The sequence below is a fragment of the Silurus meridionalis genome, chromosome 14 (genome assembly GCF_014805685.1).
Source record: "Silurus meridionalis isolate SWU-2019-XX chromosome 14, ASM1480568v1, whole genome shotgun sequence".
Taxonomy (NCBI): Eukaryota; Metazoa; Chordata; class Actinopteri; order Siluriformes; family Siluridae; genus Silurus; species Silurus meridionalis.
The window spans coordinates 12,050,686-12,064,991 of NC_060897.1; the positions used below are offsets into that span (position 1 = coordinate 12,050,686).

The window sequence follows — 14,306 nt, forward strand, 5'->3', positions numbered from 1 at the left end:
CTTCAGATCCTCAGACACATACCTCTTCATAGTCATTTTCTGGAGACAGAAAGTCATCAACAGATAGCTGCTGACCCAACTGCTCTGTGAGGGCCTCCATGAACAGGTCTGTGTCAGCACTGCGGGGAGGACGAGAAAATGTGTAGCGCTTCTTCCGGATGGGGGGACTGGGTAGGTAATCTGGTGGGCTTGGCGGATAGTCAGGAGGAGATGGCGGTGATAATGGCGGGCTGTCCAGGCTAATGTAGGGGTTGGACTCTGCACTCCCCTGGGATGGAAGCTCTGGGGGATAACAGGGGCCTTGGGGACTGGGCAGGGGTTCCATCCACATTGGTTGGGGAGGCGGAGGAGGAGGAGGTGGAGGCTGGATTGATGTTACCTTGCGACTGCCTGTAAAATGACAAAAATATTCGCCCCATTACTTTGACTAATAACAATACTGGTTGTCTAGGAGGCCAGTGGGTTTCTTTGGCGGGATTTGTATACCTGAACTAGCCCGTACAGAAGGAGAAGTAGATTTAGCTCTGACAGACTGGCTAGATGAGTGAGGGTAGATGTCAATCAATGTTTCAGGGGCAGGAGGAGGGCGGCTCTTTAGGGATTTAGACCTCTTGCCTACATGCACATTCTCCAGCTCAGCATATACAGCAGATAGCTATAGAAAGAGAAATACAAAATGATCAAGCTACAGAACCCAAAAAAAAGGGAAATGTTTAATATCTATTTTAGTAAATATTTATTACGTTTGATTTCAGGAAGTGAATAAATAATCAACTGGGTAATTTGTGCTTATTAAAGTGAAAAAACTTCAGTGTTCTGTTTTTTAGCTCACATTAGTGAGGTTGTTGGGTGTCTCTGGTAGAGAGGTCCCATCTCCAGACTGTCTTTCACCAGGAGCCAGTCTCATCGGAGCCACCTCAACAGGCTCAGTACGGATCCCTAAAAAATATAATACACAGTATTGAGGTTCTCAAATATTTAAACATTTGGCTGAACATTAAACCCATATGTGTACAGGATAATTGCACAATAAAATCCAAGACAGTGTTAGTGCAGTGTAAAAAGTTTAGTTGTTTACACGTATACAACACGTATGTAATTTTCAAAAAGACAATTTATTTAAAATTATAATTCTTGAATTAAGTTACAAAATAAAAATAAATGAAACATAACTAGGAAAAGGAGGAAAATTAACTTAAAGATTAGATCTAAGCGGTTTGATTAAGAAGAGAGAGTGCATAATGTGAAAGTTTTACCCATTCCTAAGTGAGTGCCAATAACCAGATCATCTGAACTACGGCCTCGTACACTGCTCCTGTAAGTGGTACTTGTCACCTTCATAGAGCTACTACGTCGGTGAGGTTCTGGAGCTGGTGGCTCTGGCTCTGCTACAGGCACTTATATAACAACACAGAAACTTTACAAAGAACAGCCGATCTCAGATAGAACACAAGATTCTCTGTGCCCACACTTATGTATTTTCACAATATTATTACAGGTAAAATGTGTAATAATAATAATAATAATAATACAAACAGTAATTAGCAAAATGTTTATATATGTTGTATAACATGGTCAAGCTTTTGATCATATTATAAATAAAATTATAGAAAACTTATTGGAATCGTTACTTTTCCACAGAACTCACATGTGACTTTATAACCAAGGAATCGTGAGATCTTGCTCTGACAATGTTCTTGCTCCTCATAGGTCAGCAATTGGTAAATAAACTGCCAGATCACCTGCTTAGCTGGAGTATCCAAAATTGGAAACACATCCACGATCAGAGTATCCACATTCCTATAAAACAAAAACAAAAACAGCTTACAAGTCAGTCACAAAGAATTATATTTAGCAGTGTTAGACAAAGTATACACATTATGAGCTTTTTTCAATTTTTTCCTTTAACTATTAAAAAAAAAAATGAGTGTTGTGGCAAGTTCAAGTCAGGAGTTCCTTCCATCATTTATTCCTCTCAAAATGTTCTGCTTGCTGTTGAACTGACGCTGAACTGTATGTTCACTTATAAATAAAAATGTAGTATTTGATTTTGAAATGTAGTGAAGTTAAAGTAAAGTCTCCTTAAATGGTAAAATTCTTCAGTACTTAAGTGCAGTAACAAATTATATTTATGTTGTTACTGGCCACCACTGATATTTGGGCGCAATAACAAACCCCTTTTTCTTATATTAGCCCATTTGTAGTGTGTAAACCTAAAGATTGAGGATATTTGAAGACCTTGTAGAACCAGGATGCAATGTTTATTTAATTCAAGTACAAATTATGGATTCCATATTCCCTGAAAAAGCTAGAAAATGAAACCAGACCAGTTAATTTGAATCCATTAGGAACACAGTTATTAGACTAGTTAATACTAATGCAAATATTTATCCTAGAATCTTATTCTTATTCATAATATTCTCAAAAAATTAGGGTTTGATTTTCACACAGTCAGGCTATTACCTCTAAAACTAAGAGGTGCTCAACTAACCTGTGCTGGAAGAAGGCCTCAAGAGACTTGCAGACGGTGTATCTCTCTTGTAGGGTGAGCAGGTGCTCCAGCTGCTGACTGAAGGTACGCCCCTGCACACGAATGCTGGGTGGCAGAATTTCAGCCACCCACTGTAGGGAGCTGAGCACAGGAGAACGCGAGCGTGGAGATGCCTCCAGAGCCTCAGGCTCGGCCAGCATGAAGGCCAGTGGGCCATCCTCTACCACTAGTGATGGCATGGCTCCACTGCCTTGTAGCATTGCCACCACCTTTTCATGGGCACAGTTCCTAAGACAATGTATATATATATAATTGCTTAATTTTCCCCCATATTTTAAACCTAATTAATAGTGTAATTAATAGCTGCCTGAAATGTTTTTATAATAATCCTTGTAATAATAAAACCAGCATTGTTATAACAATCAAATACCTCATGTCAAGGCCATTGAGAAACAAGATGCGATCTCCAGGTTTGAGGCCTGCTTTCTCAGCTGGGCTCCCTGAAAAAAATATTATCACATACATACACCAATTTAATTCATGTCAGTTTAATTTAATTGAATTCATTTCATTTTAATGAACTTCAATTCACATTTTTATATAGCAGGTTTAACTAAAGAAATTCTCACAAAGCATATACTTATTTACAAACTAAGATGAGGTGGAATTAAGGTTCCCATAGACTCCTATTTACTGTTTTAAAACTTGGGTCAACATGATTTTTTTATTTTGTATGATGAAAGTAAATGTTGAACTACTATGAGTAAGTACGGAAAAGTAGTTAAATGTATTGATATGGCAACAAATGAAGGTGGGAAGTGAAGTAGAAAAACTCTGATGAGCATTTGATGAACACACTATTTCACCACCTGGGATCCTCTGACTCAATCCTACAGTGAGTGACTTTTTCAGAGTTTGTGTTCACACGCAACAGACACACGTGCACAAAGATAACGGCTGCCAGGAATAGGTAACCGCCTGCAATGTCAAACTGTGCACATACGCATACAGTTATCATTTTAGAGTTTGATTCCACCATGTTGCACCCATCATCATTACATAACTTTCCAAATTTAATAGCTCAGCTGAATAATGTCGTTCATTGTTTTGTAAGAAAGGATAGAAACATTCACTTATATAGTCTTCTTGCAAAAAGGTAAAATTAGACCATAAAAAAAAGACAAAATACACATGAATAAACATGTAAACGAAGCTTTCGATATCTGATTTATCTGTGAGTTGTTTCTACCTGGAATAACTGAGTCAACCCAAACAGGTGCATGGCCACGTAGAGTAAACCCAAAACTCTGGTTCCCTTTGTAAACCCGCACTGTCCTATAACACATAAAGACAAATACCAATTTTACAATCTTAAAATACTTGTAGAAATATTTTTAAATATTTGTATGGCACAATTCTTTCGTTCATTTACAGAACCCTTACAAACTTTCTCTCTCTCTCTCTCACACACACACACACACACACACACACACACACACACAGCTCGCCCCTTTATAATCCCCCACTGTGTTTCCATAGTGACTCCCTAGACCACTACAAGAAATAATAAATAATTAATTTTTAATTCTATTTAATTTTGCAACCTTATTATTATGATTAATAAACAATAATAAAAATATTTACCATAATACCGTAATTTCCGGACTATAAAGCGCACCCATATATAAGCCACACCCACTGAATTTTACAAAGATTTTTATTTTGAACATAAATAAGCCACACCTGTCTATAAGCCTCAGGTGTCTACACTGAAACTAACGAACTTTACACAGGCTTTAACGAAAGACACACGGTATAACGGGTGATATATGTTGCGCTTCCTTTAGGAACATAGCGGTATTTTGGGAATAGCCTGCCACTGAATTTTTCTGCTATTACTGCGTGTGTGCAAGGCGAGGAATATGTCCTTGTTATTTTCTGATGCTCATTTCTAAGTTTCTTTGACTAACCCGTAACGCTGTTGCCAAGAAAAATAAAAAAGCACGAGTTTTGGAAACCTGTCTGTGCTTATATGATTTCTGTTGTAACTGGAGTTAGCGAGCTATCCCATGACCCAGACTCAACACGCTACAACGGCTTGTATCTAAACAGTAGCCGAGCAAGAAAGTCATTGTTCACTGTCGTCCTCCTTCCTTTCACAACTATTTCTCTTCATAAGTTTATCTTTTTGGCGTCGTCGTGCGTTTAAAAAAAAGTTTTTTCTCCCGAAGCCATGCAGCTCAGAACACAGGTGAGGTGCATTTTTTTTTTCGTTCGGAAATTTCATTGGTCTAATGTTATGGGGTTCAGTTTTTTGGCTTGAAGTTTGTGAAACCGGGAAAAACCCAGGAAAAATTCATAAATAAGCCGCTTCGTTGTTTAAGCCACGGGGGTTCAAAACGTGGGAAAAAAGTAGTGGCTTATAGTCCGAAAAATACGGTAATTAATCAATTAATTAACAGATTTTTCATTATATGCAATGACCACTGGTAGATTTTTATAACTTCAAATCTGAAGCCTGAGAATGTTCATATGAACACATATAAGCATATTTATAGTTTCAGATTCAAAACATTGTGCATAATATGTACACTTCCGAAGAATGAATACCCAAACAGAATGTAAAAACAGAAGAGAGAATAAACCCCTTGATACTACAGAGATTTACCAGGCCACTATCGTTAAATAAATACACAGTGATTTGATGATAGTAATAAAAATATAAGCTATAAAATATGAATGCAGTGATTGAGGGTGCAAGCCCCTGTGTGATGTGCTTTATAATTTATAGACTGCATTGGTTTTGTGACCTTTCCCACAGTGAGCTTGACCAAAAAAAAAAGTATTTAATAAAATAAAAAGCTTAAAATAATTGGAGGGGACATAAAGTTCATATTTGATTAAAGTAAAAAACAAACAGAGAAAAACAGGAAGGAAATAAGAACCAGTGTACAAGTTTTAAATGTAGTAAGTAAAGAGAAGACATACAGATCAAAGCTTCCCTGAAGGCTATCATGACCTTCTATCTGTGTTATTTCTGTCTCACATTGACAGTAGATAAGAATGATCCCATGAACAGTTACAGAGAAAACTTATACACCTGGCTCTTTTTGTCCTTGATCTGCAAATTTGTGCAAACATTTTATTTAAATGTATTGTACATTATTTTTAGAGCCATTTACACATACCTGTCAGGAGAAAACCAACCATCCACTAAAATGTACCCAAAAAAACAAGCAAAACCAAAAAACATTTCATAGCCGTGATCTATTTAACAGCATACTAATAGCTTTTACCCCACAATGGTTTTTTTTTATATTTTTTTTGCTTTACACTGTTTTTAATCAAGGCTAGGCAAAATATATATTTCTCCCCATTATTATATGTTGTCCTTTAATTAATCATTAATGAGAATTATCATCAGATTGATTGAGCCAGAAATATATGTTTTAAGAGAGGTAGCCTACATTTCACAGCCACTACATTATCGAAAGCCCTTCAGTATCTATGCACATTTACAGTGCATGTTAAGTTGGGCACCTTGGGGTATAAAAAGTTGAAGGTTAAAGTACAAATCAAAGATTATTATAATGTATGAAGAAGACACCATTTTATATAAAATCCAGTTTCCTTTGGCTTTTACATGACATTTGTTTATGGCAAACTGGTTCTGCAGTTCATTTGGTAAACGTATCATTTGACTTACTACTTACCACTTTTATATTTTTTTTGCTGAACTTCTGACATTGAATACTGATTCTATACTGAGCATAAACCGACATTTGAATTTCTTTTTCGCAGCGACATCAAATTATACCATTAAACTTTTTGTATGAAGCCAAAGTAATTGCCCATTTTTTAACTGCCCAAATTACTTTCTTTTGAAAACACAAAAAGGATAATATATATAAATTAAAAAAAAATGCAAAACACTCAGCTCAGGTCTTTGACACACACTGTCAAACATCATTTTAATAATTTGTCTTGAGTAACTGGCCTGCGGTTAGAGATGGCATTGGAGTGGCCAGCGATGAGTGAAGTCGTTTTGCGAAGGCCACGAGATGGAGGGATGATGTTATCCTCATGGGCAGTGCGTGGCACTGAGCTGGCCCGGGTGGACACCAGCAGCCTCTCTGGGTGATCCTCGCTTCGGCTGCGGCGCAGTCCACTCTGCCTGTGCTCGCTGAAACTGCGTCCCCTCAGGCGGCTGATCAGGCTCTGAGAGACCACTTCATCAAAACGCTGCCGGTGCTTTTTGGGAATGAAGATCCTAATGAACATGACAGAGAGGAAGGAGAGATAATAAGTGCACAGAGCAGGTGTCAAAATGACTGAAGTGAGAGGGATGCAGAGCCATTTCAGTGTGAGAGAGAGAGAGTGTGAGAGTGTGTGCATGTGCGAGAAGAGAGAGAGAGAGAGAGAGAGAGAGAGAGAGAGAGACAGAGAGAGAGAATAATTGGAGGCAGGACAAATGTTCGCACATGCCTCCTGAGTGGAGGAGGAGGTGAGCAGGAGTGCCGCACAGAAAGTCTGCAATAATTTTACTGTATGATGCAAGTGATATCTATCTTTCCCTCTAGCATTCATGTAGAGAACATGTCTGAGATGTTTATTAAATGTATCAAAAATAACACATTTGTAAGGATGAATTGTCATTCATCCAACATGGAGCCTGATGGCAGTGTATGGGGGTAAAAAGTGGGAGATTATGCTTGACTCCTACTCTCATTACTTACTGATGAGGGTGAATGATTAGTGTATACTATCTTTAGATTGATAAGCCTCTATATAGGGTATCTCACCTACATAATGATTATGTTTACGGATCATGAATATTGATCATTCAAGCACCACTACAAAGGAACAATCTAACAATATGTCTAGTGATCTGCAATAACCTCTTTTAATTGGTTTTGTAATTTTCAATAAAAAACTCTGAAATCTACAGAAAAGCTTGACTGAAAATACAGTATGTTTCTCTTTTACACATATTTCAAGTGCATAAGTGCATTTCTAGATTGCAAAAAAACCCCTCCATTTCAAGATTTATTTAAATGAACAGCAGGATCCATGGTGCCATGAGGTGGCTGGAATTCTACCCAGGATGTGTTCCCACCTAATGTGACAGACTATGGATTCACTGAAATTGAGTGATTTCTCTCAACTGTGGGAAGTGAAAGTAACACATCCATGTCTTCAGTACCACCCCTATTATATCAGCAAGGACACTTACTCGTCCTTAGCTCTGTGTTTTCTGATATGTAGCTTTATTTTGTTAAATGTAGCATTAGGGTTCTGGAGGAACATTGTCTTGTTTCGCTGTGTACTGAATCAGCTATATATGGTTGAAATGACAATAAAAGCTTCTTGACTTAACATAACTAACAGCTAGCTTTTATTATTAGAGGGTATGCCTGTTATCCACTTTGTCTATGTGCTAAAGACACCCAAATTTACAAAAACTAACATGGAGGTGCAGAAATTGGGGGGGGAGGAAGGTTGTCTTTCTTATTATAAAAGACAATATATAGTAAACACTGTTAAATAGAGAGCTTCAAGCCTAATTTGCAATTAATGGTTTCTATACTTAGCTAGTGGAAATTGGATGTAGGCTACAGGACGCTAGATGGTTACATAAATTCACTTATGTCAACATAGCATCAGGCAGCCAATTAGCAAGCTACCCCTACACCAAAGTCCATGGGTAACACTATTCTTAATTAACACATCCAGAATGGCTGTTTCACTGTTAAAGAAATAAATAAACAAAACAGCCTTCTTGTTCAAATCAATTCTATATTGTACAAATAAATTGTACTTGCTCTCATTCTCCCTCAAAACACTCTCTCAGGAATGGTTCCATTTCTCCTTCTCTACCTCTCCTATATAAGAGTGGATGTCTACATAATGACTGAGCTGGGGAATAGCACAAGCCAAATGGTGCCAAAAAGGAGCTTTTATTGGAAGAAATTTCTGATTATTGCATCGAATCAGAACTGCTGCAGAGTGAATTATGCAGGGTTTGGGAGTAATAATAGACTACTCATAGATGTGTGGAAGTTGTGTGGAAATAATTGACTTTTATATACAATTAAGGCCAAACATTTTAATGCAAGTATGTATAATACACGATTTCAGTTACAGCAAGTTGTTTTGGTATCTACTATGTTCACATCAGATGTAATACTGCAGTGTCTCAAAGCACTGACCTGAATACCATTAAAGATTCTGGACTTAAAAATCGTGTCTGGACAAAGAGGCCCACAAACCTGAATGAGTTACACTGGTTCTGTGAGGAGGAATGGTGAAAAAATCCAGAAAAATATTGCCCTAAGCTAGAGAAAGACTACCATACGAATTTGTTTCCTGGTTAAAGCAATTCAATGGCAATGACACCAAATACTAATAATAATAATTTAACCTTTATTCGTCCCACAGTGGGGAAATTTCTAGTTTTTTCGCATACCCCAACTCATCTGGAAGCTGGGGTCAGAGCGCAGGGTCAGCCATGGTACGGCGCCCCTGGAGCTGATAGGGTTAAGTGCCTTGCTCAAGGGCTCAACAGAGCCAGCTTGGCTGTGCTGGGGTTCGAACCGCTGACCTTGTGATCAGTAACCCAGAGCCTTAACCACTGGACTACCACTGCCCAACAAGTGTACATAATACATACTACATGTATGTAAGCTTATAGTAAAGAAAAGCTCTCAAAAATCGCTCTTATAGTAAATAAAAGCTCTAATAAAAACTGTTATTTTTAAATGTTGTGTAAAAACTGTTATAAGAGCTATGAAAATTGACTTCCTTTAGTCTAGGTGTTTTCAACCCTGCGTTCAACTTTACACACTTTTCTCATTTATCTGTATCAATACTATTAAACTCATGTAACGTTAAACTGGCTTATAGTGTTTATAACATACTAATATAAACATGAATAGCCAATTTACATGATAAAACCTAAACGATGACCAATGTTAAACAAAATAATTTAGGCCTAATAACAAAGTAATATTAAGAAACTTGTATAATAATTGATATAGCTATGATACCTACTGTAAACATTTTTGGAAGGAGTTTCCAGACTTCAGCAATTTATAACACTAAGTTTGCATGTTCATTTTTCTCATTAAAATGTGACACCATTTATTTATTCAAAGCAGTAAAAAGAGAGAATGGTGATGGAGTAACTGGTTATACAATATATGCAGAAACATCTGTGGACAACTCACTATAGGATTCAAATGTACCTTTAAACACTCCATTTAACATTTAGTCCCCTTTTGCTGTTATAATAACCCTCATGCTTCTGGGAATATGTTTCACTAAATTTTGAAAAGTGCTTGTGGAGCTATATGTTTATTTCACCACAAGGGTGTTAGGAAAGTTAGGTACTGATGTAGCTGATGTGAGGAGGCCTGGGGTGACATCAGTGGTCCAATTCATCAGAAAAATGTTTAGTAGGCGTGAGGTCATAACTGTAGATGGCCAATCAAGATCTTTAACTCTTCATGGAGATCTCTTTGTTGGAACAGATTTGAGTCTCCTACTTCGAATAAAGGTAAAATAATTAAATTCTACTGCATCCAGAGACTTTCTTTACAATTGTATGTCTTTAAGTCTCAAAATTTGTGGTAACAGTCTGGGAAAGAACCACTTATGGATGGAAAAGACAGGATAATACTTTTGTTTGTTGTGCTGCATATAGTCCGAGCACTGATAAGCAGACCTTTCACTTCTGCAACCTTTAAATCAATGCTGCAGCACTCATGCATCTGGTTTTTTTTTAAGTCTGCTTCTGCACCTGATGCACAGCACGAGGACCCAACTTCTTTGACGGCCCTTGTGAGGTCTTTTCTGAGTCGAACCCATCTTGGAAAACCCCTGTATGACCCTGGCCACTGTACTGTATCTCAGTTTCAGGGTGTTACCAATCTTCTTAAAGCCCAGGTCATCTTTGTGGAGAGCAACAATTCTAATTCTCAAATCCTGAGAGATTTGTACTCAAAGCACCAAATTTTAACTGCTCTAATAAAAGATACACAAATTTGTATGGTCCTATAAAGCAGACAAACACATGAACATCATGAATAGCACATGTGGCTTTGCATTGCTACACGATATACAGCTGTTATCACTTAGTGTGTACTCACTTTTTTTGCCATTTATTAAGAAAATAATGGTTGTATGTTGAGTTATTTTCAGAGGACAGTAAATCTGTACTGCTATACAAGCTTCACATTGATTACTCTAAAATATATCCAAGTTTAATTTCTATTGTATTGTCCCTTGAGAAGATTATACTAAAATGGTTGCTGAAATGTAAAGGGTGTACTCACTTTTGTAAGATACTAATATACTGTATATATATATATATATATATAGTATAGAATAGTTTTTAATTATTAAGCATGTTCACACCTTTCCAGTTTCCAGTGCAGCAGGATATTAAACAGTTTAACATGGAGTCCTGCTGAGATGCACTGAGCACAAGTTAGATAGCAAATGAGCCAGCTGGTTGTCTCCATAGCAACATAATGAACAATTCAGAGAAATGGGAGTTGGGGTTTTTGTGTTTGTGAATTGCTGCAGTTCTGCTGGCCTGCTATTCACACAATATCAGGACAAGTGGCAAAGTTTTTGGGAAAAAAAAATAAAAAAAAGCAATGAAACTCACTGCCACCTACAGGAAGATAAATGATTAACCACCTAGTGTATATGCAACTGTAGAAAACTGGAACACAATACAAAATAAACTGCAAATAATCTGAACAAATTAATTATTTTTTATTTAGATATATTTCTATTTCACTACAACATAAAATTTGATGTTTATTAAATTCAAATACATTTCTGAAGTTTTTTTTTAAAGGTTATTTACACAAAATCTACAATATATCTTTAAATATCGTTAATAGAACTGTCTTCAGTATTTTATCCCATCCATTTAACAATGTTTTTCTCACTTATTTGCACTTATTTCCCAGTAGTCCTTTACTTGGCCTTTTTCCAAAAGAGCTATCAGCCCTTATCCCAAGCAAAGTTAGTGCAGCATATCTGGGCCAAAACACAGCACCTGTGCCCGTGCTGGAATGGACAACGTTTTGCCAAAAAGCCATATTATGCCTTCCAGGAGCAAATACACTAAAAACAAGTGTGACTGCTACTTCTTGTGTCTTAGATATACAGTAAGTTAATGTGTAAGTGGAAAAAATGAAGGCGTGATATTTAGGTCTGCTCTTTAACAAAGACTGGTGGACACTAGTAATGGCCAAGTTCTAAATATCGATTAAACATCAAAATTCACACATACGACTTCCCAAGAAGCTCTTCAGCTTAGTCGAGCCCAGATTATTCTTGTTTAACTTTCATTTACACTGGAATGTCCTCAATTAGAAGGAGGTCACAGGAAACTAAAATTAACCAAGGAGTGGGGTTTGGAGATCAAGGACACTCTACTTAAAGGAGAGGATGACAATTGAGTAACTTGTTCAGGAAAAATCTCAATAATGGCTTCTATACACTAGCAGCAGGGTGCTTACTTATTCCCATCTAAAACCTAATATCTAACCCTGATTAATAGCAGATTATTACTATTATTGTCTCTTCAGTAACAATCTCTGCACAAAGAAACCAAATCGCAAACGAGAAAACACAATTTATCCAGTTATAGTAAGAGATACAGACTGAAAGTATAGAGTTTACAGAATATAAATAAGGAAAAATATATTACGTAATATAACATTACCTTTCAGGTTGTAAGCATGCACTCTATGCCCAAAATAATTCATATCCTCCAGAAATGCAGGTGATAAAGGACCAGAGTTACACTGAACACATTCCAATAGATTCCTCTTACCGAAAGTGCTTGGAGAAACTTCTGTCCCTCCCCATGGTTCTCGGTTCATCACTCAGCACCAACCCAGAAGACTAATAGTGCAGGCTTCTATAAATCATCAATCCCTGACAGAAAAAACCTTCAAAAGAGCCAGATATAGCAGATCTCTAAAGTCCAAGCATGTCTGTCTCAGTGCAGGTGTATCAACCGGCGTCATGCTGAAAACCATCAACTATACAATTATTCAAGCCTTAAAGTGCATAAGAGGTCAGATCAACTTTCCAAATGTCACCCATATTTAGGCTCTGATATCCAGCAACTCCAAAGTGTGCGGCATTTGGAGTTCAGGTCTTGCAGAAGGTCTTCGCCCTCTATCACAGATTAACTGCCACCCACCAAGAACCAAGCAGTTAGCTATGTTTGCGGCTGCCTAGAAGTTGGAGCGAGAGAAATGAAAGGAGAAGAGAAGCAAGCGAGGAGGGAGAGAAAGGCAAGAGGAGTGTGAGGAACTCCCTAAGGAATTTCGCAGGCAGGTCGGCATGTGGGATATCCAACAAAAGTAGAAAAAAAAGTCTGGATATCCATCACTGGAAAACGTCAGCGAATCAAAATTCTTGCTAGAAGTCATTCACACACCTAGCAAAATCAAATCTGCATAGGAATCGGTTCAATTGCTTGCAACATTAGTCAGAATCATGATATCCAAAGAAACCCCTTTCCACACTTCGGAATCACTACAAAGCCTTCTATGAAAGATGAAGGTAAAATCCCCACCCTGAATATAGACCCTTTGAGGGAAACTTGAGCTTCTATATGGTGCCATGTAGATTTTGTGCACACTTGTAGTGCGTCATGAACCAAAAAGCATTTATTATAGGAAGTAGGCTGCTTAAAAATAGTGAGCACCCTGAGGGAGAGCTGTACAGATTTGCAGGACAGAAAAGCACACAGCTAGTCACATATTTAAGGAAAAACAGTTAGCATGAACTGTTGGAGTTTTGATCACTGATTATAATGGATGAATGAAGGCCAGTGTGTTTTTAACTACAAAGTCAAGTCTAACATTATGTTGTCTTTCTATGTGATTTGGAACGAGTGTATCGAATATTTTTATTTTTTGAAAGAATACCTTTACCGTTATTGTATTCTATTCATTTTTTATCAATAATGATTCATGAGGTACCATTGAAATTAGTATACTTTTGGAGAGATTCTGTTACCGAATCATGTAAAATATTTATATGTGTCAGTGCGATTTAAAAATTGTTCGAAATGTTTGATGTAAAAAAATGTCAATCTTAAATATAGATATAAATGTCATAGTAATCTAAGAAGTGGAGGCAAGTTTTTTAAATTAATATTTGTATTTGTTTATAAATATTAATTGATATTTTTCTTTTAAATGACCTAAAATTATCTTTATTACATTTGGCTCCTCGTAATAATTCAGTTGCAAAGTAGTTTATTTCTATATAAAAATGATTTAGCATAGAGCTACACAAGATGGAATAACTGAAAAAACAATGAAATGATATATTTTTTTTAATGTCATGGTATGATAACCCATTAGTACAAAACACATTGACAAAAAAGTGAAAGTCCCTTTTACAGCAAGAGGAAAAGGAAAAAGTATCCTAAATATTGTAATACTGTACACCTGATTTTTTATATACATTTATATGATGCAATTTTAAATATGCTTTCAAGTTTGCTTTGCATTAACATGATAATGCAAACAATTTAATTGTACCTAAAGGAAGAGGTATTCAATATAAAGGGATATCCATGAAAAATGTGATAAATGTGTGCAATTCATTTTTATGGTCATGCCCAATCAGCATCGAGAAACAGACTTTCACTAAGCACACACACTCTCTCCATTTTAATGTAATGTTGTTTTGCAGAATTTGCTGTTGTTTTTTTGGTCCTGTTGTGTTTTTCTTTTTAAATTTGTGTTTTTGGTTTGTTAACATGTCCTGCACT

At 36.7% G+C, this 14,306-nt stretch overlaps 1 protein-coding gene across 2 annotated transcripts in view; it reads right to left on the bottom strand.

Annotated features, from left to right (window-relative positions):
• Positions 1 to 14,306, bottom strand: part of grid2ipa (glutamate receptor, ionotropic, delta 2 (Grid2) interacting protein, a) — a 38,730-nt gene that overhangs the window by 9,506 nt on the left and 14,918 nt on the right. Inside the window, exons 1-10 of one of the 2 annotated variants that reach the window (XM_046866215.1) lie at positions 12,345 to 12,773; positions 6,489 to 6,761; positions 3,741 to 3,826; positions 2,922 to 2,991; positions 2,492 to 2,779; positions 1,649 to 1,800; positions 1,257 to 1,397; positions 833 to 939; positions 487 to 655; positions 23 to 390 (exon numbers count right to left, since the gene is read on the bottom strand). In XM_046866215.1, coding sequence (XP_046722171.1) covers positions 23 to 390; positions 487 to 655; positions 833 to 939; positions 1,257 to 1,397; positions 1,649 to 1,800; positions 2,492 to 2,779; positions 2,922 to 2,991; positions 3,741 to 3,826; positions 6,489 to 6,761; positions 12,345 to 12,379 — 1,689 coding nt within the window. In that variant the 5' untranslated portion in view covers positions 12,380 to 12,773. Of the gene's footprint in view, positions 1 to 22; positions 391 to 486; positions 656 to 832; positions 940 to 1,256; positions 1,398 to 1,648; positions 1,801 to 2,491; positions 2,780 to 2,921; positions 2,992 to 3,740; positions 3,827 to 6,488; positions 6,762 to 12,344; positions 12,774 to 14,306 lie in introns of those variants that run through there. The other variant, XM_046866214.1, reaches the window with a different exon arrangement.